The sequence below is a fragment of the Danio rerio genome, chromosome 21 (genome assembly GCF_049306965.1).
Source record: "Danio rerio strain Tuebingen ecotype United States chromosome 21, GRCz12tu, whole genome shotgun sequence".
In the NCBI taxonomy this organism is placed as follows: Eukaryota; Metazoa; Chordata; class Actinopteri; order Cypriniformes; family Danionidae; genus Danio; species Danio rerio.
Genome location: NC_133196.1, coordinates 16,896,811 through 16,921,778, shown reverse-complemented (window position 1 = coordinate 16,921,778; position 24,968 = coordinate 16,896,811). Strand labels below are relative to the sequence as shown.

At 43.1% G+C, this 24,968-nt stretch overlaps 1 protein-coding gene and 1 long non-coding RNA gene across 3 annotated transcripts in view; one reads left to right on the top strand and one right to left on the bottom strand.

The window, feature by feature from the left end:
* LOC141379829 (uncharacterized) overlaps positions 1–24,968 on the top strand; it is a 224,208-nt gene that overhangs the window by 83,963 nt on the left and 115,277 nt on the right. The gene's annotated exons all lie outside the window — the stretch shown is intronic.
* Positions 20,152–24,968, bottom strand: part of LOC141379826 (uncharacterized) — a 195,959-nt gene continuing 191,142 nt past the window's right edge. The window contains exons 2-3 of one of the 2 annotated variants that reach the window (XM_073935108.1): positions 22,818–24,719; positions 20,152–22,736 (exon numbers count right to left, since the gene is read on the bottom strand). In XM_073935108.1, the coding sequence (XP_073791209.1) occupies positions 20,458–22,736; positions 22,818–23,265 (2,727 nt within the window). In that variant the 5' untranslated portion in view covers positions 23,266–24,719 and the 3' untranslated portion in view covers positions 20,152–20,457. Of the gene's footprint in view, positions 24,720–24,968 lie in introns of both variants that reach the window. The other variant, XM_073935109.1, reaches the window with a different exon arrangement.

The following is a 24,968-nucleotide window of genomic DNA, read 5'->3' as shown; positions in this document are numbered from 1 at the left end:
TAAACACATGTTGAAAAAAAAAACTCTTCTATCTTATACCACTCACTCTCTGTTCTCTGCGGTAGCTCCTCCTGCCAACAACAACTACAGCAATTTCAAACACAACATTTAAGACATGCATTTTTAAGGTGTTTAATAATGGTGCAAATACCTGTTTTGAGGAATAATTTTTAAGTAAAAATTATTATTTTATTAAATTTTATAAAGTAATTCAGTAAAACTTTAGAATTTAAATCAATAACTGAAATACTAATTTAACCACATTTTATTCATTCATTCATTCATTAATTCATTCATTTTCCTTCGGTTTAGTCTCTTATTTCGGAGATCCCCACAGCGGAATGAACTGCCAACTATTGCAGCATATGTTTTACGCAGCAAATGTCCTTCTAGCCTCAACCCAGTATTGGGAAACACCCATACTCACTCATTCACACACACGCACACACACGCACACACACGCACACACACGCACACACACGCACACACATGCACACACACACTCATGCACTACAGACAATTTAGTTTATTCAATTCACCTGTACGGCATGTCTTTGGATTGTGGGGAAACCAGAGCGTCCGGAGGAAACCCATGCAAACACATGAACATACAAACACCACACAGAAATGCCAACTGATCCAGTCAGGACTCAAACCAGCAACCTTCTTGCTGTGAGGCAGTAGTGCTAACTACTGAGCCACCATGCAGTCACACCACATTTTATTAACAGCAAAATTGTATTGACAGTAGCACTAACGTAAGCAGCAGAAACAAAAACCTCAGAAATGTCAAATAATGCATTGGGGCAGTGCAACACAATCTGATTTATTATTATTATTATTATTATTATTATTATTATTATTATTATTATTATTAGTAGTAGTAGTATTATTATTATTACCATCACACACTTCTCCTCAAAGCTTGCCAGAACTGAGCTCCCATACATGCATGCTTACATCTCAAAGGCAAAAACAACCAAAGTAGAAGTCCTCTTAAAGGGGACATGACATTTATACACAATGCATATCAAACATTAAGCGACTGTTAAAATAACACAATAATTAATCCTGAAAAAAGCAGCGCAATCACTACCAGACTGCTGTTGTGTTTGCGATACGGAGGGACGAGGCTGAATCTAGCTTCTTATTCGCAGCTTCTTATTGTTGCTATCCGGTCCACCTTAAACGCTTCTGTATTTCAGCTATTCAGTATTCACGCTCAACACTCAGTTTTAATTTTCTAAGCAAGGGCTTATTATGTGGTCCTGGTGCCATCTTGTGGATAGACAATGTCAACAGTTTTTGACTAATGGACAGAGATGTGTCGTCTCTCAGAAATGATAAATATATTAAAATAGGCACTATCCTTATACATAAACTGCATAGTTGCAATCTTAACAACCACATTCTCGACTAAAATAGCCTCAAAAGTGAATTATGTTGCCCAACAGCAGGGTTATTTGTCAAACTGTAGAGTGTCCTCTGCTTGTATGTGGGCTGAGTAATACACAAAGTTGAAGAGGCCTTTGTGTGCTGTTACTGGCAAAATATCTCACGGCTGTCAGCCAATCAGATTTAAGAACCAGACAGAACTATTGTATAAACAAAGATTAATTAAACAATATGAACTTCAGTTCATATTTTCAGCCCTTTTTCTCTTTCAGTCAATAATTTTCAGCAGTTGAACTTTCAATGCATCCCAAAATAGAAAAAAGTCAGATTTTTGCCCCATTTTCTTGATTATTAGAGGCATGTAACTTCAGTATAGGCTCCTTCATGCAGAGAGTTGTTACCCTGCTTTATTTTTGTCACCAATCAACTGTATGAGATTAAATATTACTAAGACTGGGAAGTGAGTGGCTTATGTAGCAGGTTTTGTTAATGGCCATGTAGATATTCTAAGTGTGAAATCATTAGCATGTTGCTTTTCTGGTGTAAATATTTTAGCACAGTAGAATTTCACATTCCTGAAGTGTATGAATGCTGAATGTTAGAGTTACAGGACAGTCTCTGTGCTCATTTACACGCCTCTATGGCCCAAGATTATGTATTCATAATAATTTATATTCTTCCTCAGTCCTTCTTCACAGTCCAGATCTTTCCCCCCTTTCTTTTTTAGAAGATGCTCGATGGCAGGTTTCGCTATCTACCTTCTTATGTGCTGATGAAAAATGTATGTGCTTTAAAATCTGTCACAAAACGCACAAGATGGATTCACTGTACACAGTGTGAGATTTCCAGTGACTGTCTCTGAGAAATTACACACATCGTATCAGTATGTGATTTTGACAAATGGGCTTCTGCTTTATGGAGCAGAAGCACACGGGCAACGCTTTCATTTATAGCGCATGTAAAAAAATGTTCAGAACTTGTTTTTGTCTATTGAAATAATACCTCCCTGTGGCTCTGTAAGTAATATTCGAGATTATAAAATATCAGAGGCCAAGCCATGTATTAGAAAGAGAAATCTTTGTAAATGTGTCGAGTGCTTTTACCCTGAGGGACTCATTAAGATTCATAGCTAATGCAAACTGATTTTCGAAAAGCCCCAGTAATTATTACCAGAGAAGTAAACTCTAGGAGCCCCAGAGACATTGTGTGTGAGCTGTGTGAGGTTTGATATAAGTGAGAAATATCACAGATGGAAATGAACAGAATGTTAAATTGTGTTTGTAAAGGTAAATTGTACAGATGTTTTCAAAACAGCATTTGTTTTACTGAACCAACAGAATTAATGAAACCAAACAGTCAATGAAATGTTACAATCTCACCTCAATTTGGCTTTATAAGATTATATCATTTATAACATTGCTTTTGGTTATGCTCGCCAAGACTTGATTTAGTAATTTGATGCAACAAATATATATTGCAAAAGATTTAAAATAATTAAAAATACCATTTTCTATTTTAATGTGATTAAAATGTCATTTTCATGCTTTAAGATCACAGATACGTTCAGAAATATGCTAGGATGAATTTAATATTTTAATGCAGTGCTCATTTCATATCATCTGTGTTTTCCCCCCTTCTCTTTAATGAATATAACTGTTGTGATGGCCGGCAGTGTTGCCTTTGCTGGTCCCTGGACAGCACTTACTGTGTCCTCCTGGGTGACAAATTCTATCATGTCTTGCATCCGCACAGCAGTATCAATTTAACCTCTGATTACACTGACACAGCTATTGGACATTATTGCGTATTTCATGTACTATAAAAACTCTGTTCTTACATGCATCAATTATTGTGCCTTTATAGCTGTTGCTGTTTTTCAAAGCAATTATTCTTGCAGTGTTTTGACCAACCTATGCAATTTAGTGAATCCACCACCGCTGTGTACGCTTTTTCAGATCTCAAATTTCTCCCACGAGTGCTAATCTCACCTGCTGTTCTTGTGTAAATCCACCAGAGGCTGCTGTCGACTGACTGAATGACTGACCGATTGACTGACCCACCCTCCTTCTTCCCTAAACCCATTGATAGTGTTTTCAAAAGCACCAGTTGACTCGCCAACTGACTTCCTTAAACCAAACAACAGTTTTAAAAAGCAATCAAGAAAAAGAAAGCCCTCGTCTCATTTTACAACATTCTCACTCTGTATTTTCTTTATTATTTTATTTTTTGGCTTCTTTTTTTGTCTTACCTGCTTTGTTGAACCATTCTTTGTTGGACTCTATTCTCATCGTTGTGGTCAACTCCTCTCTGCATGTCTAGTTCATTAACGTACATGGCAAGCCAGTGGATAAACTGGTAACTGCAGGAAATCCATCCATATAGAGGTAAGTGGACAGCTGATAATCGCAAAAAGGAACTGCATCACACTACCCCGTAGCCTTCATTTAAAAGATGAAATGTAGCCATATGTACTTCTAGCTACATATTTTGCAATCTCCAGAAATGTATATAGGGGGAAGTTTTCAGAATGAGCCCTTGTTGGTTTTGACCCCTTGGACCGTTTATATTGTTTTGGATTGCTTGCTGCCATCTCGACTCTATTGCCTGTATTTGGGTTATGCTTTGGATTATCTTTGTATGACTGTTTGCTCTTGTTTTGACCCTTGCCAGTCTGACTATTCTTAATAAGTTCTGCATTCTAATCTCTCCATTGCAACAATAACATTCAAATTTTATCACAAAATGTTACTTTTAAAAAAATGTAATGCATTTCAGCTAATCAAAACTGTTTATTTATATTAATAGGGTTAATATTGATTTAAGCCCTTGGTTTACCTGCGCTGCAGCTTAAGTTGTCCAAGTTTGGTCTCTGTCAGTCAAAGCAGGGTGTCATGTATTGTTTGTGTTTGGTTCACCACCTGCTGAAACACACATGTACAGTATTATCAATTTATCAGTTTTCAGATCTGATCTCTGTGTACTGTTCTAGTAATTGAATAACTTGCATTGAGTGGTTACTGGAGATGCGAACAGTTTTCATACGATTCGGTTTGATTTGGTGAATTGGTTTGACCGGTTCTTTTAGAAGACCTGGTTAAAAAGAATCACTATTTTGTATATAATTTGTGTGTATTTATTAAATTTAGTCAAGAAAATATATGAGTGACATGTTTGATATATTTTATAGAATATATAATACTGATATTCCAACTGCCTGGAGTACAAACACTGTCAAGTATAACAAATCAAAGCAGCAAAAGTAGAAAGTTGACTCTGGAAATTAATCGGGATAAAACTCTCATGCTTTTCAAATCTAGTAAATGGTCCATAGCGTCTGTCACAAGCTAATGAGTCTTGGGGATGAATCGGGGTCTGTTCATTGAAGGGGCATCAAACTTCGGCAGCATATGGAAGACAGATGAGACTCAATCTTCTTTAAATCATGCCAGAAAATACTTCCTCTTATGATCAGTTGAAACACAACTTCTTTCAAATCAATCACTCTTTTGTTTTCCATTTATTGCCATCTGTCAGCCATTGCGTCTTTTCTGTAAGAACACTTTTGATTTTTGATTGTATCATTATCATTCCATTAATGATTCTGTCTAGCTTTTAGGGGTCAGCCCATCGTTCTTTAAGATGCAGAACCATTACCAGTTGACTAATCTCACTCTTCTTTTGGATGGGGATCATATGTGAAACAGTTGATAAATCGCTTTGTGTTCCTTTCCTTCTTCCTTGATAAAATGCGGTCTGTCGGTGCTGAATAATCACAGGCTTTGGGACTGTTTGGGGCTGATGAATGGATCTGCTGTCTGAAAGCATGTCTGAAATGGGCTGGCTAAGATTAATTGTGGCATTCACACACTGGCAGCGCAGGTGACCCAGAGGCCAGAACGCCTTCAGGATCTGATGTACTCACATGCCACATGTTCTTATTTTCTCCTGTTCATGACTGCAAACGAAGTGAAGTAGTTTTGAGTGGGTCTGTCTGAGAGTTAAAGGTGAATGTTGGGGTTAAAATACTTATTTCTGCTAAAGTATTGCTATGTAATTGAGGTGGATGTTCCAGGTGGAGTGCACAATGGGAGTGTATTGGAAACTCTGGGATTATAAGTTGCTTGTCCGTGCCACAAGAGGTGCAGAAGTTACTTTACTTGTGTTGGAAAAAAATGACTCCCAGACCTTTTCAAATATTAAACCGAGTCTGCAACATTGAATTACGCATTACTTTTTAATAGCAATTAGCAGTGTGATTATTGTACAATTTCTATTCAAGTTAGTTTGTTTCAAGTGTGAAAAAATATAATGCACAGAAACATATTTTTTATAGCTTTATTTAATTTAATTAAAATGCCTCAGAATTTTCCATCTTCATTCAGCATAATCAAATAGGTTAAAACCTAAAGGATTGAAGGATTATGCAAAATGTAACGTATAAAGTTTTATATAAACCAAATATTTAAAAAAAATATAAAAACGTGTTGTGTTAATGATGTGTAGTGATGTGTTTAAAACATTTTTTTACATACTTTACTAATGTACAAACAATAATAATTAAACTAAAGAACAATATTACTGTTAACTATACTTTTGCTATTACTTCGAATTTCTTTTTTTATTCTTTATGGGCTCTCAACTGGCAGGCGGTCTGGAATTATATTATTTGTGCTTAAAAGTAGCTCAAATATTTGGCTTTATGCTTTTATCATTTAAATGTTGTTAATTTTTTCTAGCACTTTTGTATTATGTAAATGACAGATGGTCTTCTCTGCAGAATAAATACCAAATGTATTAAAATTGCAAAGCAAAAAGCACTCCTATAACAATAAATGGAGCTGTCATCCCATGCACCTACCAGGCGTAGATGGCTGTTATAGCCAGATGGTTAGCTATACTATTAGAGAAGACTCTAGATCCAGATCTGTTTTTACATCACTGCGATGGTTGGGTTTAGGGTTGGGGTAGGGGTAGACGTTAATAAAATACAATTAATGGGAAATTTAATATATAATATAAATAATTCTCGGTAACTTCCGACCATAACCGTACGTGGTCTATAGTTGATTAACCATGTTGATGGATGATAACTGATAACTGTTAAAAGATAATTTTTAATATTTATTTTTGTTTTAGTTCAGTTGTACTTGAATCTATTTGGCATTTAAAAAATAATCATCATGTTTCTGTGATAAAATTATTATTATTATTTTTTTAATGTTTAGGTAACTAAATATATGATTAAGATTAGCATTTCTCCTCATAAATAAGAATATGTGATAAGTGCAAAGTAGAAGGCAGTATGAAAAACCACGTATTAGCCACCTGTTTCAATCTTACCAGTGTTAACTCTGCCACAGAGTCGCTTCTTCCACCTCACTTAGACTTTAAGGGCAAGGAAATAATCTAAATGCCCTGAAAGTTGAGTCACCTTTATTAAAACTTTATACAGTGTGAATGACAGGATAAAGAGTTATATAAATGTTAACGGAAGCTAAAGTTGCTGACCTTTAAAGTGGCAAATAATAATTCATTTTAAAGCTATTGGACTAGAGCACTCACCTGAAGAGCTTTTGAAAGTGAACACTCCCGATGGCTTGGCTTTACAGTCATTGCTACTGTTTTTTTGGATGGGATTTTACAGTATTTTTTTGGACAGAACTGCAACGGATGAAACCATTGACAGGCTGAAAGGCAGACAGCAGGTGAGCTGAAGATGAATGGTTGAGGTTGAAAATGGCACTGATGTGGCTGGTCATGGATCAAAAGCTCAGTGTGATTGGATGGGAATAAACCTGGAATGGCCCCTGGAGTCTTGAATGCATTAAAACTAAATGCGTACCTGCTTTAAATTTCATTTCACTTCCATTGAGATTCTCTCAAGATTGTGATCCTAATAAGTATTTAGGAGCAGAGCAGAAAATGAGTGAATGTTATTTTCCAAAGGACACTAACAAATATTTGTGACTTGTTCAGGTCCCATTTTCTTGTTTTCTGTATCTTAAAACAAAGTGTAAAACATGAAATTACAATAATGTTATTTCTGCTGGTTAAGCAGGCTGAACATATTAATGCTATGGTTCATTCTTTGGATTGCTAGCATGAAATTGCTGCAAAAGTCAGTTTAATTTGAATTGGCGAGAAAGGGCATTGCTAATGTAAGCCGCTTGAAAAGTAATGACCTACTCTGTTATGGGCCAAAATGCAATTTAGCCATTAGAATAATGTAAGGGTTGAACATTTAATATGAAAAACTGCTTATATAATTCATTTCAAAGTGGCATGCTAAAAGTATCGACCAAAAAAAAAAAAAAAAAGGCTTTTTACAAAGTAAGTATTTTTTAAATCTTGTTTTAAAGGTCACATATTTTACCTCTTCTTTAGAAGACTTATTTCTCCAGCATGTGTCTGTAAAGTTTCAGCTCAAAACACCCATCAGATTATTTATTATACCTTTCAGAATATTGAATTTGCTGCTCTAAACACAATATAGCTGTTTTTGTTGCCTGAGCTTTTAATGCTAGTTCTCCCCTCCCATTGTTTCCATGTGCCTGTTAGAGTGTGCCTCAATCTCCCATTGCATGCTTCAGATAAACAGCACAGTGATAGACATGAAGAAAGCAGATCTCATGTATCGTTTGTGAGAAATACCACTGTAAGCACTTTCCCAAGGATTATTTGGTGTATTTGTTGTGGGATTGATTCAAACTTTCCTGCAATGATGAGTCACACACAGCGGGGACACACAAAGTGGACACACGCAGTGTGCGTGTTCAACTTTACACTGTTTTTGCATGGCAAATGTGACATGTGATACATGTTAACATCAACTGCTGTATGGATATCCGTTATGTTAATGTACAAAATAAACCTGATTTAACATCCACAAACCACATTCCTACGTCATGTTGTGGTTAACCTCAAAATGGTAGGGATTTGGATCCTATTTTATTGTGGTTATATCACACCAATATGACTGTGAACTCACTATACATACATTTATATAGCGCTTTTCTGGATACTCAAAGCACTTTACACATTGGGGGAATCTCCTTATCCAAGGGGCAGCATCCACCTGGATGATGCGATGACAGCCATATTGCACCAGACCGCACACCACACACCAGCTGATTGGTGGAGAGAAGACCAATTGCCAATTAAGCCAATTATGACATGGGAATGGTTAGGAGGCCATGATGGACTGAGGCCAGTGGGCAAATTTGGTCAGGATGCCAGGGTTATATCTCTACTATTTTTCGAAGGACATCCTGGGATTTTTAATGACCACAAAGAGTCCTCACTGAGCAGTATAGAGTCCCTGTCACTATACTGGGGCATTTGGACCCAAACAGACCACACATTGGGTGCCCCCTGCTGGTCTCAATAACACCACTTCTAGCAGCAACTTAGCTCTCCCATGTGGTCTCTCATCCAGGTACTGACCAGATTTTGCAAACTGTTTGGACAGAACAGACTGCCCTGCTTAGCTTTAGTGGGCTACCATGTAAGTTGCAGAGAGCTAGTTGCCAGCAAAAGAGTTGTTATTTGTTTGTTCAAAAAGAAAAATTCTCTAAAAAAGTCTTATTTTGTTTCATAAATGAGTTTTTGATTAATTCAGCTTTTTCTAGCAACAAATGACTAATATAAGAATACTTAGAGTAGAAACCTTTCCTAGTGTAGCCACCAGCTTCATATTATCAGCAGTGAAATCATACAGTAATAAAAAATGTTCTTTTTATATGAGTTTTTCCCCTCTATGTCTGCTGTCTTCAGGATTAGATGGCGTGTTACTGGAGTACATCTGAGCCCAAGTCTAGATCAAGGAGCAAATAAACCATAACAGAGCTCTTGCTGTGTTATAGTGTATAATGAGAGTGGGTATCCTTATTAAATATATCAAAGCCATTTATCCCTGTCAAACAAAAAGTCTTTTATCTAGCTCTACAATTAATTTCATGCTTAAATAATTTCTAGTTTTTTATCTAGTCCATTATTACATGCTATTTACCAGGCGCTGAGAAATTTCTCAATACCCAGAGCTCTGTTCACAGCATAACATTTTTTAGCATTTTCGAAGATGCTGACAGGGTGATTTTACAAGGAACAAATGGTGAGTAGTTAATGAGTAGTGAGTAGTCCATTTGCAGATCTTTTCTTCATCATACGACACTTTATCTATTAGAGGTATGAAAATCATAACGCTACAGTCCTTTTGAGCACAGAAGCCACTACACTGATTTTAGAGCCTAGAGACAGATAGGTTTATTTTGATAAGTCCAGCTTTTAAATGAGATATGCAGCACATCGGCCATGCACACTTGGCTTATCAGCAGGTTGTCTACTGCTTTAGGTTGGGCTGTAATTCCCTTGATATCTCTGGGCATGAGTAGAGTTCCCGCTCGCATGGCAGGTCATGTATATGGTTGCTCTGATTTATGAGGTCGTTAAAAAGACTTGCGTAAGAAAAATCTTAATTGGGCAATGGGAGGCAGATACACATTTAATAAATCAGAAAGATGGTTGCTTGAATGAGGAAATGCAGAACTGATTAGAAATGGAGGCTTAAGCAAGTTGCTGACATATTGGTCTTGTGTAATGCTGTGAGAGATGTGGACATTTATTAATCTGTACTGCTGTATGGTTATATGTATTGTATGTTTTGTCATAATAGGCCTAAGTGTTGTTGAAAACTGTCAAATATCTTTAGGTGTTTTGAAATTGTCAAAGCAGTTTTGGTGCAAATAAACAAACTTCCGTTCAGTCTTCTTTTGTGTTTAGCACATGATACATGTTTACATGCGCCACGTGCTTTGTCCCTGCCAGCCTGATCCTGATGCCTGCCAGCCTGCCCAGTCAAGTTTGTTAGTGTATGTTGTTATTGTTTTCCTCCTAGGGGTAGTTTGTTGTGCATTTTATTTTTTGTAATTATAAATAAATACCAATTTTCCCTGCACTAGAGTCCTCACAACTTTTCCCCACTATTGAACATGATAGAACATTTTGTGGAAGACTGTCTGACATTTTGATGTACATATCATTTTTTTTTAAAACAATACAGTTAGGCATAAACAAACTTCATAAGTAAAGTATTTAAGTAGGAAATACTCTGGCAATGAGAAGTGTTAGTTTTGATGCAAGAAATCAAAAAAGGTGTCAAGTGAGAAATAAAAGTGTTAAATTGATTTAAAATGATGCAGGTGTAAATTTGGTGTAAATTGCTCTAATAATATAGGTCAAAATGTATTCATGGCGAAAAGAAAATTGTGACAAATAGTTTCTATTTTCATAAATACTATTCTATTTCAACATTTTGAAAAGTTTGGCGCTGTGACAGTTGAAAAGACACAACTGTAAATTTTTGGGGGTACAACTTATTTTTTAATGTTTAATACACTCTTATTGGTAAAAAACAAATAAGTTAACTTGATTGATTTGTGTTGGGGCAACATGAAGGAATTGTGTGGAACGTTCGAGGTTACAGAAGTAACCCTTCGTTCCCCGAGGAGGGGAACGGAAGTGCCATGAATGGGAGGATTCGGATCAGAAGCCGCTTGTCTGGAGAGTATTGAACGGGCCAATGAATGAAATTAATTGGCAGCGTAAGCTTGCGCAGGTGTGCGACATCTGCAATTATCTCAGCATATAAGCACACCTGAAGCCAGCAGACGCCATCCTTTTAAGCTGAAGAGACTTTCAAACAGCTAAGGGACAGTCATTATGGCGACGGAATATGGCACTTCCGTTCCCCTCCTCGGGGAACGAAGGGTTACTTCTGTAACCTCGAACGTTCCCCTTCGGTTGGGGAACTTCAGTGCCATGAATGGGAGAAGTATGGAAAGCGCCATAATGACTGCACCTTACCAACACCCCCGATGAGGAGATAGTCAAGCAAGCGTGACGCACCCACATCATGGGGGGCGCGGTCCTCCAACGTGTCCCTGGCCCTAATTTATCCTACTTCAACAGAAGTTTTACGGATTTAGATATATTTTTTGGGAAGTCGTGAGCATCTAGATAATTCTAGGAAATACGACAGTACGTTGGGAAGCGTGCAATCCCGATAGGGAGGACGCTGCGGAGGCCATCCGTTACCCAAGGGGGGGATAGATGGCAGAATTTACATATGGACTAGCCCTAAAAAGGGGGAGTACGCATAGCAAAAGAGTGGTTAGCGGAGAGGGAAGACACGGGTCCGCCCAGGGGGGGGACTTAACCGTGGCGGAATAAGCATATGGGATCGCCTAGTGGGGATCACGCATAGCAGGCACCTATACCCAAAACTCGGGCTGACCAGCGGGCAGACCTACAACGTAGTGGGCCAGCAAGTGACTCCTCCGCTGAGTCAGTGCTGGGGGCCACGGAGGAATCTGCAGGGCTCACCTGACGGGGAACTTTACTGACAGATAAAAAGGCGCACGTACCTCCGTGTTAGGGAGAATGGCGCAGCAAGCGTGTTTCAACACCCTACCGAGTTGTCTCCTCAATCACCAAAGGGTTACCTAATACCCTTGAGGAAACCGGCTCCACTCGCAGATTGTAAAACCTTGCAAATGTGTTGGGTGTCGCCCAGCCCGCAGCTCTACAGATGTCTGTTAGAGAGGCGCCGCGTGCACGCGCCCAAGAGGATGCAACGCTCCGAGTGGAGTGTGCACGTACTCCCGGGGGACACGGCTGACCTCGACTCGAATAAGCGAGTGAAATGGCATCCACAATCCAGTGGGATAATCTTTGTTTCGATACGGCACTTCCCTGCTGCCGACCGCCATAACAGACAAAGAGCTGCTCAGATGATCTAAAATTCTGAGTACGGTCCACATAAATGCCCAGAGCGCGAACTGGACAAAGTAAAGAAAGGGCTGGGTCTGCCTCCTCCGGGGGCAGCGCTTGCAGTTTCACTACCTGATCTCTAAAGGGGGTGGTAGGAACCTTAGGCACATAACCGGGGCGCGGTCTCAGGATGACGTGAGAGTAATCCGGCCCGAATTCCAGGCACGAGTCACTGACCGAAAATGCCTCCAGGTCCCCGACCCTCTTGATGGAGGCCAACGCAACCAGCAGAGCTGTCTTCAGGGACAGAAATCTTAGAGATACTGATTCGAGTGGCTCAAAGGGATCGGATCGCAGACTCGTGAGAACGAGGGCGAGATCCCAAGAGGGCATGAGAGGGGGGCGAGATGGATTAATTCGCCTAGCACCCCTAAGGAACTGGATGACCAGGTTATGCTTTCCCACGGTGCCGCCAGCTACCGCGCTATGATAAGCGGAGATGGCGGCCACGTAAACCTTGAGAGTGGAGGGCGACAGCCTGCTGTCCAACTTCTCTTGAAGGAAAGAGAGCACAACACTAATCTGGCAATTTCGGGGGTCTTCTCTGCATGAGATGCACCATTCAGTGAATAGACTCCACTTCAGGGCGTAGGCGTGCCTCGTGGAGGGGGCTCTAGCCTGAGTGATGGTATTAACCACCGCAGTCGGTAGGTTACCTAAGTCTTCCTCGCGTCTAAGGATCACACGTGGAGGTTCCAAAGATCGGGGCGAGGGTGCCAGATGGTGCCCTGTCCCTGAGAGAGTACGTCCTCTCTCAAAGGGATCCGCCAGGGGAGGGCCGTCGCGAGGAGTGAGAGCTCTGATATCCAGGTCCGGTTGGGCCAAAGGGGCGCAACTAGCAGAACCTGTTCCTCGTCCTCCCTGACCTTGCACAGAAACTGCGCGAGCAGGCTCACTGGGGGAAACGCATACTTGCGCATGCCCCGAGGCCAGCTGTGGGCCAGTGCATCCGTGCCAAGAGAGCCCTCGGTCAGGGAAAAAAACAACTGGCAGTGAGCATTCTCGGGGGAAGCAAACAGATCGATCTGGGCCTCCCCGAATCGCGCCCATATCAGCTGAACAGACTCGGGGTGGAGTCTCCATTCTCCAGGGCGTAACAGCTGTCGTGAGAGCGCATCAGCTGCACGATTGAGCGTGCCTGGGACGTGAATGGCGCGCAGCGATTTCAGCCGCGGGTGACTCCAGAGGAGCAGACGGCGGGCGAGCTGAGACATGCGGCGAGAGCGCATACCCCCCATGCGGTTGATATACGCCGCCGCCGCCATACTGTCCGTCCTGACCAGCACGTGTTGCCGCTCCAGCACCGGTAAAAAGCGGTGGAGAGCGAGGAACACTGCCAACAGCTCTAGGCGATTGATATGCCAATGCAGCTGGGCACCCTTCCAGAGGCCCGCAGCCGCATGCCCGCGACACACAGCCCCCCAACCCGTGTTGGAAGCGTCTGTTGAAACAACAACATGGCTGGACGCCTGTCCTAGAGGCACACCGGCCTGTAGGAACGAGGGGTCGTTCCAAGGGCTGAGGGCGCAGCGACACAGCGCAGTAACCGAGACCCGGTGTGTGCCCGCGTGCCATGCGCGTCTGGGGACCCGATCGTGAAGCCAGTGCTGAAGTGGTCTCATATGGAGCAACCCGAGCGGCGTGACGGCGGCTGCGAATGCCATATGCCCCAGGAGCCTCTGAAAGAACTGTCGAGCTCCCTCAGACAGTTCAGCAACAGGCGAGCGCGTTCCTCGGAGAGGTGCGCTACCATGGTGATCGAGTCCAGCTCCATCCCGAGAAAAGAAATCCTCTGCACGGGGGCGAGTTTGCTCTTTTCTCGGTTGACCTGAAGCCCCAGTAGGCGGAGATGCCGAAGCACCTTGTCCCTGTGCATAATCAATTGCTCCCGCGAGTGGGCTAAAATCAGCCAGTCGTCGAGATAATTGAGTATGCGAATGCCCGCGAGCCGAAGGGGCGCTAGGGCACCCTCCGCGAGTTTGGTGAAGACCCGCGGAGACAGAGAGAGCCCGAAGGGGAGGACCTTGTACTGCCACGCTCGACCCTCGAACGCAAACCGCAGAAATTGGCGGTGGCGTGGAAGAATGGAGACATGGAAATACGCGTCCTTCAGGTCTATGGCTGCAAACCAATCCTGAGGACGAACGCATTGGAGAATGCGCCTCTGCGTGAGCATTCTGAACGGCAGCCTGTGCAGACAGCGGTTCAAAACGCGCAGATCTAGGATTGGCCGTGACCCACCGCTCTTTTTGGGTACGATGAAGTATGGGCTGTAAAACCCACTCTCCATCTCGGCTGGAGGAACCGGCTCGATTGCACCCTTCGCCAGGAGGGCAGCAATCTCCTCTCGCAAGACAGGGGCGGACAGGGGGTTGACCCTGGAGAAATACACGCCCATAAACTTGGGGGGCCCTTTCGCGAACTGAATCGCGTAACCGAGTCTGATTGTGCGTATGAGCCACCGCGAGGGGCTGGCCCGCGCTAACCAGGCAGGCAGAGCCCTCGCTAATGGAGTCATCGCTACAATCGCTGACGTACCAGCGGTGGGGCAGCGCGGAGTGGGTGTGCTGATCCGGGAAGCACGAGGGTCCCGCGGAAGAGCTGGAGGAGAGCGATTCGCTCTGGCTCCGCACCCTGACTCCGGAGAGGGGGCTGGAGGGCTGAGGGAAGGGAGACCGTCCCCCCAGCGCTCGTGAGCCACTGGCGAAGCACGTAGAGTCTGCGAGCCGGAAGGCAGCGCGTCCCGGACTGGCAGAACTCGTGCAGTCACATCCGGGGAAGGGAAAAAGTGCTCTTTTACTGATGTTTTGGTGGCACTGAAAAGTACCGTTGTTATCGGGGCCCCGCCCTCCAGCGGGGAAAGAGCAAGTTTCCTCTTCTCCGGATGGCCTGTCTTAGGGACGCTTCGCGGTCCGTTTACCGGACTTAACGGCGCCCTGGGCAGGAGGGGCTGCCTGGTTTCGAGGTGAACGCCGCGCCCGCTTGGCCGGAGGCGCAGGCGGGGGCGGGGCAGCACTCGTTGGCGGGCGCCCTCGGCGAGGAACAGCGGAGGTGGATGGCTCGGCGGGCGGAGCGGGCTTACGGCCACGCCGATAGATGACATTGCCCATCGCATCCGACTGCTCTTTCACCGCCTTGAATTCCTGGGTGAATTCACCGACGGTGTCGCCGAACAGGCCAGCCTGGGATATGGGCGAGTCAAGAAAGCGAACTTTGTCAACATCGCGCATATCGGCCAGGTTTAGCCAGAGGTGGCGTTCCTGAACCACAAGTGTGGACATCGTCCTCCCCAGCGCACACGCGGCGGACTTAGTAGTCCGAAGAGCATAGTCGGTCGCGGTGCGCAGCTCATGTAATAAGCTTGGGTTGGACCCGCCCTCGTGCAGCTCGGCCAGCGCCTGTGCTTGGTAGCGCTGGTAGGTGGCCATCGCGTGCAAAGCAGAAGCAGCCTGGCCCGCAGCCTTATAAGCTCTGGCTCCGAGGGAGGCAGACAACCTACAGGCTTTGGACGGGAGGCGGGGCAAACCCCGCCACGTAGAGGCGCCGCGCGGACAAAGATTGACCGCGATAGCGCGCTCCACTGACGGGATCGCCTCATACCCCCTGGCAGCTCCGCCGTCAAGGGCGGTGAGGGCGGAGGCACACGCTGCACGGGCAGAGAAAGGTGCCCTCCAAGACTGCGTGAGCCTACTGTGCACTTCCGGGAAGAAGGGGACGAGAGGCTTCGAAGGCTTCGCCTTCTGGTCCTCTACGTAGCACCCATCTAGTCGGTCCGGCCGCGGAGCTGGGGGATAAACCATCTCCAACCCCACGGCCGAAGCAGCCCGGAAAAGCACGGCTAACATGTCCGCTTCAGGATCCGATTTGACAGCGCTCACCTGCCCGGAGGGGGCGAGCGGGTCCGGATCTTCGTCGGCCAGTGAAAGCCCACCCTCCGATGCCGCGAAGGACATCTGATCTCCGGTGTCAGCGAGTGTGAGAGCTACCATCTGGTTAGACGGATCACTCCCACTACCCGAAGCTTGGATGGAGCGCCGTGAGGAGCGAGAGGTCCGCGAGCCCGTGGGCGGCGGATTATCTCCCGCTGAATTTTTAGGAAAGTTTGCAACAATACGCACCGCTCTGGAGGACTGGACCCAAAGAACCGCAGGCAAGGGAGAAACCCAGCTCGACCGTCTGCCACCGCGAAGACCCACTCTGGACCGGGAGACACACTCGTTCGCTCTGAAGTGCTGATCAGCAAGAGGAACCCTCATCGACTCACTCAGAAAGGATCTGAAGCGTAAAGGATGGCGTCTGCTGGCTTCAGGTGTGCTTATATGCTGAGATAATTGCAGATGTCGCACACCTGCGCAAGCTTACGCTGCCAATTAATTTCATTCATTGGCCCGTTCAATACTCTCCAGACAAGCGGCTTCTGATCCGAATCCTCCCATTCATGGCACTTCCGTTCCCCAACCGAAGGGGAACCTAGCATGTTTCAGTCAAAATAGGCCAAAGTATCCTACAGGAAATGCCTCAGAACACAGGCTCATTGAGAATACATACCCTCGTATACATTTCTGAGGAGCATGAATTATGTAGCCAATGTACAAATGACTTCATTTTGTCTCTCAAATGAACATTACAGGGTGGTATGACACTTCAAATGGCTCCTGTTTGTTTTTTGTTTTAGCAGCTGATTACCTCAATGTGGACGGCCTTTCCTCTGTTGCCAGTTTACTGTTGCAGTGGCTAGCTGCTTACGTTGACAGACTTGAGATGACCAGTGGAGTTGACCGCAACTATGGGGTTCAAGTCTGATAAAGAATGGCAGGTGAAACAAAAAAGGCAAAAAATAAAAGAAACGGGTAAATAACAGGTTAAGGACATGGTAAGATCTGAAAATGTGGTAAAAAAATCAGGCTTTTATTTTTCTGGATTGCTTTTGAAAGCACTATCGTTTGGGTTTAGGTAAGGAGGTGGGTAAGGGTTTCAATTGGTCAGACGGTCGGTCAGTAAGTCAGTTTACAGCAGCCTCTGGTGGATTTACTCGAGAACAGCAGGTGTGAATGGCACTTGCAAGAGAAATTTAAGATCTCAAAAGTGTACACAGCTGCCTCTGCTGAATTTGCAAAAACAGCAAACAAAAACGTACCTCCTGAAACGTATTTCATACTCTCCAGAAATGTATACAGGGGTAAGTATCCATAATGAGCCTCGGCTGCAATTTTGGCACACTCTTTCTAAAATTTGAGTTTTGTCAGAGGCCTTGTTGTCTCGCTGGTATTATTTAAAGTGAAATCTAATCTTTTTCTTATCATAAATGGTCAGTGTTCTTCACCATGTTACGATTTAATGGTTCGTTTCATGTTAGAAAGCATCAATTAGCTTTTGGAACCAATACATAATACATATTTATGAAATGCAACAGGATTTCAAAAAGAAATATCTTTAAAGAAATAATTGAACCCACATTTTGCCTGACATTACTTTTTGTTTTTTGTGTTGTACATAACCAGATCAATGTTTGCATTATGGCTTGCAACATCTTTTTGTACTGATCCAACTGACTGATCATAAAGAACACATTGATGTATACATACAAAGGGGATCTGCTGCACAGCAAGGCACGAAATAATGATTGTACTGACACAGCGTGTGAAAGATGATCGACAAGGATTATAGATTGAGAGCCTGGTAAAGCGGCCAGATAGCCTGTGGGTAGAAACCATTTTCGTGTGTGATTTTTAGATGTTCTGAAGAATTTTCTCAGAAGGTCAAATAGGAATAGGACAAAATTAGGGGTTAATAGGGGAGGACTAGGAAAATTAGAATACATGTTCTCTTGAGTGCTAGATCAGTGCACTAGCATATTTTAGAAGGACAGATCATTTCTTAACAGAATGTTTTTTTTCATAGATTGGTATTGTGTCTGCTGAAATAAATATTTACTGTAAAATATAAAATAGAAAACTATTGTATGGACATTTGCATATAATAGTGTTACTTAATGTTTTGCCTTTAGAACTTTGATTTTGTTGTTACTGTTATATTTATTTATTTATTAGGACTTAAATTTTAAAGACAATTAGTCAACTTTTTTATATTTATATTCTCTAAATTGAAACTATTTCTTCGAAGTGTGACTACATCTCAAACAGCTTTGTAATGTTTTGTAATTGAAACTATTTCTAATAAATGTTACTGTAGTTTTTAAAATCATAACTGCTTTGAATTGTCTGCATGATTGTTACATAATGTTTTGTATTTAATACTTTTTTTTCTTGTAATTGTTACTGTATTTTAAAAATGGCAGCTATTTCTATTAACGGTGCCATATAGTGCATTGGCTAAATAAGTTAATAATCTCTGATATCTACATAATAGGTTTATGGTTTTGGTAAGATTTAAAATCTCCAGAAACTGTTTTATAAGCTCATTTATTACTCCATAAAATACCCATAAAATCATAAGGTCCAAGATTGACCATATATGGTTTGTTATGTGAAAATTAATGAGCTCCGCTCTGACCTGCCGCTTTTACAGAGACACACATACAGCATGATGTATGCTGAACACAGATAAATATAAACCCCAATCAGAGTAACTTTATCCTATTTTGCTCACCAGATCTGTTGTGGATGAAGGCTAAATTGTAATTAAGCTTGATAAAAGAGAGGGATAGAAGAGAGTGATATGACCTTGTATTTTGAAGCTAGTCAAATAAAACACAGCCAGAAATTAACATCAACCTCTGCATGATTAGACAACATTCGAGCAGAGTGATTTGACATGAATTCAGCAGTCTACACGTGTTTATTGAAAGATACACATCAAATTTCACAATAAACACAATAAACTAACAAAAGATGTAATTAAACATACATTCCCACATAGCAAAATATCTCTGGCCCAGCTCTGGCCCACACAATCAGCTGTTGCTTGGCCCATATGCCGCAGTGAATTATGGTACATGACTGGACCAAGTCTGGCTTCCAGACAAGGGCCAAACATGGAGCATATCTGGCCCAAGTCTCAGCCAATGTAATAACCCAAAACTGGGCCAGATATGTTGATGTGTCACTACTGAAATGAAATTGATTAACCCATGAAGCATTGCCTTTTAGGTGTGCTAAGGGTGTGCTTTCGAATGGACCTGATTGGTAGATTATTTTTCCTTTTTTCAAAAATAATAATAATTTAAAATATTTTAAATATGGGTCAAAATAGGCCAAACTTACATGGTCCACATATACATTATTAGCATCTGGGTCAAATACTACATTTTACATCTGCCCTATGTATTGTGTGCCGCCTTAAAGATGGTGCTACCTCTGCCAAACCCGGGTCATGTTTGGCCCACATACTGTATGCCAGTGTCGGATGAATGCCTGCTGTGCCAGATTTATGCCAAATCTGGGCCAGAATTCTTTGCTACCTGGGTTATGCCTCTTCAGAGTGGAGATTAATAAATATATAATCTGTAAATCGTGCATTTTGTACCCTGAGGCCAGTTTTAATGTGCCCTGTGCTGTCTAGGCTGAGTAATGCTCAGTAAACAAATAGGCACTCACATTTTCAAAATAAAAGTCCCATGTACATAGTAAGTGAAATAAAAATAACCAAGTAAGAAAAATTACTATGGTTGTCTCACAAAAAAACAATGTTGCTTATTAAACACAACATGAGCAGTGCATATTGCTGATCTCAGAGCTTTTTTATGTTTTCATGGCTTGATGACATTGCTGCTCATCATGTCCGGATAAACAACCAAAATTAGGCATTCATGCAAATTTGGAGGGCATGGCACGCGAGTCTTGTCTCAATTTGTTTTGTCTTTTGATTGGCCGCTTGTCCACCAGGGTTGAACACTCGTGGAATTTACTTGAAAACAAGGAAACAGTGATGTCTGAGGCTCACAGCATGCCAATTTCCATATAGTACATTTACATTTTACATTTAGTCATTTAGCAGACGCTTTTATCCAAAGCGACTTACAAATGAGGACAAGGAAGCAATTTACACAACTAAGAGCAACAATGAATAAGTACTAAAGGCAAGTTTCAGGTCTGTAAAGTCTAAGAAGGGAAGTGTTAGTAGTTTTTTTTTTTTTTTTTTTTTTTTTGTACAATTAGTGTGATATTCAAAGAGGCAATTGCAGATTAGGAAGTGAAGTGGAGACTAAATAGTTGAGTTTTTAGTCGTTTCTTGAAAATAGCGAGTGACTCTGCTGTTCTGATGCAGTTAGGGAGTTCATTCCACCAACTGGGCAGATTGAGCGTGAGCGTTCGCGAAAGTGATTTTTTTCCCTCTTTGGGATGGAACCACGAGGCGACGTTCATTCACAGAACGCAAGTTTCTGGAGGGCACATAGATCTGCAGAAGTGAGTGCAGATAAGAAGGTGCTAGGCCAGAAGTCACTTTGTAGGCAAACATCAGAGTTTTGAATTTGATGCGAGCAGCAACTGGCAGCCAGTGCAAACGGACTAGCAGCGGAGTGACATGTGCTCGTTTAGGTTCATTGAAGACAACTCGTGCTGCTGCATTCTGGAGCAGTTGAAGAGGCTTGATAGAGTTAGCTGGAAGCCCAGCTAGTAGAGAGTTGCAGTAATCCAGTTTGGAGAGAACAAGAGCTTGAACAAGGAGTTGAGCTGCATGTTCAGATAAGAAGGGTCGGATCTTTCTGATGTTATAGAGTGCAAATCTGCACGATCGAGCAGTTCTAGAAATGTGGTCAGAGAAGTTTAGTTGGTCATCAATCGTTACTCCAAGGCTTTTCACCATTTTGGATGCAGTAATGGTTGCCCCATCCATCTGGATTGAAAAGTTATGGTGTAGAGTCGGGTTGGCAGAAACTACAAGCATTTCCGTTTTTGCGAGGTTCAGCTGAAGATGATGATCTTTCATCCAGTGTGAAATATCCAACAGGCAGGCTGAGATACGAGCTGGAACCGAGGGATCATCAGGATGAAAAGAGAGGTATAGCTGGGTGTCATCAGCATAGCAGTGGTAGGAGAATCCATGTCTCTGGATGACTGGTCCTAGAGATGATGTGTAGATGGAGAAGAGAAGTGGCCCAAGAACAGAGCCTTGAGGTACCCCAGTGTTTAGATGCTGTAGGTTGGACACCTCACCCCTCCAAGACACCCTGAATGACCTGTCAGAGAGGTAAGATCTGAACCATTGTATAACAGTGCCCGCAACGCCCAGTGACTCAAGCGTAGATAGCAGGATCTGGTGGTTGACAGTGTCAAAAGCAGCTGACAAGTCCAGCAAAATGAGGACTGATGATTTAGAGTCTGCTTTAGCCAGTCTGAGATCCTCCACGACCGAGAGCAGGGCAGTCTCAGTTGAGTGGCCTTTCTTAAAGCCGGATTGCTTGTTGTCCATGAGATTGTTTTGAGTAAGAAAGTCCAGGACTTGATTGAACACTACTTTCTCCAGAATCTTGGCCATGAATGGAAGCAGGGATACTGGTCTGTAGTTTTCAAGTAGCGTATGGTCCAGGTTGGGTTTCTTTAGCAGTGGGGTTACCCTAGCCTGCTTAAATGTAGTGGGGAATAAACCAGAGTCAAGAGATGTGTTAATTATGTGAGTCAGTGTTGGTATGACTGCAGGAGAGATGGCTTGCAAGAGATGAGAGGGAATGGGATCGAGTGGACAGGTGGTTGCATGGCTAGATAGCACAAGTTTGGACACCTCAGACTCAGAGAGCTGAGAAAAAGAGGTGAGTGTGTGTGGTGTTGGTGTTGTATCTTGCGTGTTTGTTGTAGGTGCAGTAAATTGAGCACTGATTTTTGCAGTTTTGGTGCAGAAGAATGTAGCAAAGTCATCAGTAGTAAGTGTGGAGGATGCGGGTGGAGGAGGAGGATAGAGGAGGGAGGAAAATGTTTTAAAAAGTAGGCGAGGATTAGTGGCATTGTTGATTTTCAGACGGTAATACGTCTGCTTTGCAGAAGTAACCTCAGCTGAGAAAGAGGACAGAAGAGTTTGGTATGTTAAGAGATGTGCAGGATTTTTAGTTTTCCGCCAAATTCTCTCTGCAGCCCGAAGTTTTGAGCGATGCTCACGGAGAGCATCCGAGAGCCAGGGTGCAGGAGGACTGGCACGGGCTGGCCTGGATGCAAGAGGACATAATCGGTCTAGACATGATGCTAGTGTGGAGCAGAGTGTATTAGTGGCACTGTTCGAATCAAGTGCAGTGAGTTTGCGAGATGGAGGAAGAGAGTCTGAAACAATGGTGGATAGTCTATTGGGTGAGAGAGATCGTAGGTTTCTGCGAAAGGTAACCAGTGTTGGAGTGTGTGGCGGCTCAGGAGTAATGTGGATGTTGAGAGACAGAAGGAAATGATCAGATATTTGTAGTGGAGTTACTATTGTTTGATCAGTGAAGCAGTGTCGTGTGTAAATAAGGTCTAGCTGATTACCTGATTTGTGGGTAGCAGAAGTAGGTGCTCTTTTTAGGTCAAAAGAGGCAAGCAAAGTCTGAAAGTCTGCAGCTTGCGGTTTGTCAACGTAAATGTTGAAGTCACCTAGCACCAATAAGGGAGTGGCAAAATTAGAAAAAGATGAGAGAAGAACATCCAGTTCATCTAGGAAGTGACCTAATTTACCTGGTGGGCGGTAGATGACAACCACATTTATGTAGAAGGGGTGGATAATGGTGACTGCATGGAATTCAAAGGAGCTGATTGTTGGCAGGGACGGTATCAGAGTAAATTTCCATTCTTTGGAAATTAGTAGTCCAGTCCCACCCCCTCTCCCTGTCTGACGAGGAGTGTGGGAAAAAGAGAAATTAGCAGAAAGAGTAGCATGTGTAGCAGTGTCCTCCGGCCTCAACCAGGTCTCAGTTAGAGCCATGAGATTATAGTCGGAATATGTAGCTATGGAGGTAATAAAATCAGCCTTGTTAACAGCTGATTGACAGTTCCAGAGGCCCACGGAGAGAGAGAGTTGTGAAATAGTAGATACATGTATTGAACGAAGGTTGTGAGGATTACGCCTGCAGCGTACCTCCCGTGTTTTGCGAGTGTTAGTAACAACAGGAATTAGAAAACACATAATAAAAGTGCACTGACAACAAAAAATAAGTGTAAAGTAAAAACAATACAGTAAAGTACTCAAGTGCTTTGTCGGTGTCTTTGCTCGGTGGAGTCGCGCAGGTAGAGTCGATGGTCTTTACACTCGTCGGTCTTCACACGAGGCGGTCTTCACACGAGGCTGCCGCGACCGCTGCCGCGGTGAACTAGTTGTTTATATAACCCCAAAGCACTAGCTGATTGAATTCAGCTGGACACGCCTCGAGAGTCAAAACAAGGGCCGAAACTGAGGCGGACGACGCGAAACCGCGTCTGCGTTCGCTACACAAGCTCTTATAGTAACCAAGGAAACAGTGGATAAACAACTTCTAGTATTATACACAACTGAAAGCAAGTTTAAATGTCCTACAACTTTACACAAACAGCTGGAAACAAGTCCTCAAACCATACACAACAACTGAAACAAATCTTAAATGTACTTACAGGCTGCTGTTCTAGATGCTGCTAAAGTGCTTCTCCTGCCGACTAATGCTACCGTGCTCACTATATAGTGGTTACCTGGCGTTTGGACACGCCTCCCGAGTCAAAACAAGGGCCGAAACTGAGGCGAACGACGTGAAACCGCGTCTGCGTTCGCTACACAAGCTCTTATAGTAACCAAGGAAACAGTGGCTAAACAACTTCTAGTATTATACACAACTGAAAGCAAGTTTAAATGTCCTACAACTTTACACAAACAGCTGGAAACAAGTCCTCAAACCATACACAACAACTGAAACAAATCTTAAATGTACTTACAGGCTGCTGTTCTAGATGCTGCTAAAGTGCTTCTCCTGCCGACTAATGCTACCGTGCTCACTATATAGTGGTTACCTGGCGTTTGGACACGCCTCCCGAGTCAAAACAAGGGCCGAAACTGAGGCGGACGACGCGAAACCGCGTCTGCGTTCGCTACACAAGCTCTTATAGTAACCAAGGAAACAGTGGCTAAACAACTTCTAGTATTATACACAACTGAAAGCAAGTTTAAATGTCCTACAACTTTACACAAACAGCTGGAAACAAGTCCTCAAACCATACACAACAACTGAAACAAATCTTAAATGTACTTACAGGCTGCTGTTCTAGATGCTGCTAAAGTGCTTCTCCTGCCGACTAATGCTACCGTGCTCACTATATAGTGGTTACCTGGCGTTTGGACACGCCTCCCGAGTCAAAACAAGGGCCGAAACTGAGGCGGACGACGCGAAACCGCGTCTGCGTTCGCTGCACAAGCTCTTATAGTAACCAAGGAAACAGTGGCTAAACAACTTCTAGTATTATACACAACTGAAAGCAAGTTTAAATGTCCTACAACTTTACACAAACAGCTGGAAACAAGTCCTCAAACCATACACAACAACTGAAACAAATCTTAAATGTACTTACAGGCTGCTGTTCTAGATGCTGCTAAAGTGCTTCTCCTGCCGACTAATGCTACCGTGCTCACTATATAGTGGTTACCTGGCGTTTGGACACGCCTCCCGAGTCAAAACAAGGGCCGAAACTGAGGCGGACGACGCGAAACCGCGTCTGCGTTCGCTACACAAGCTCTTATAGTAACCAAATCTTATAGTAATCTTTTATTATTCTACTGTGCTTTGGTATACCCAGATGTTCATTGTAGGGCACCTTTAAATTATTACCGAATGCTTTGTAAAAGACAATTTCTTCTAATTGTTCATG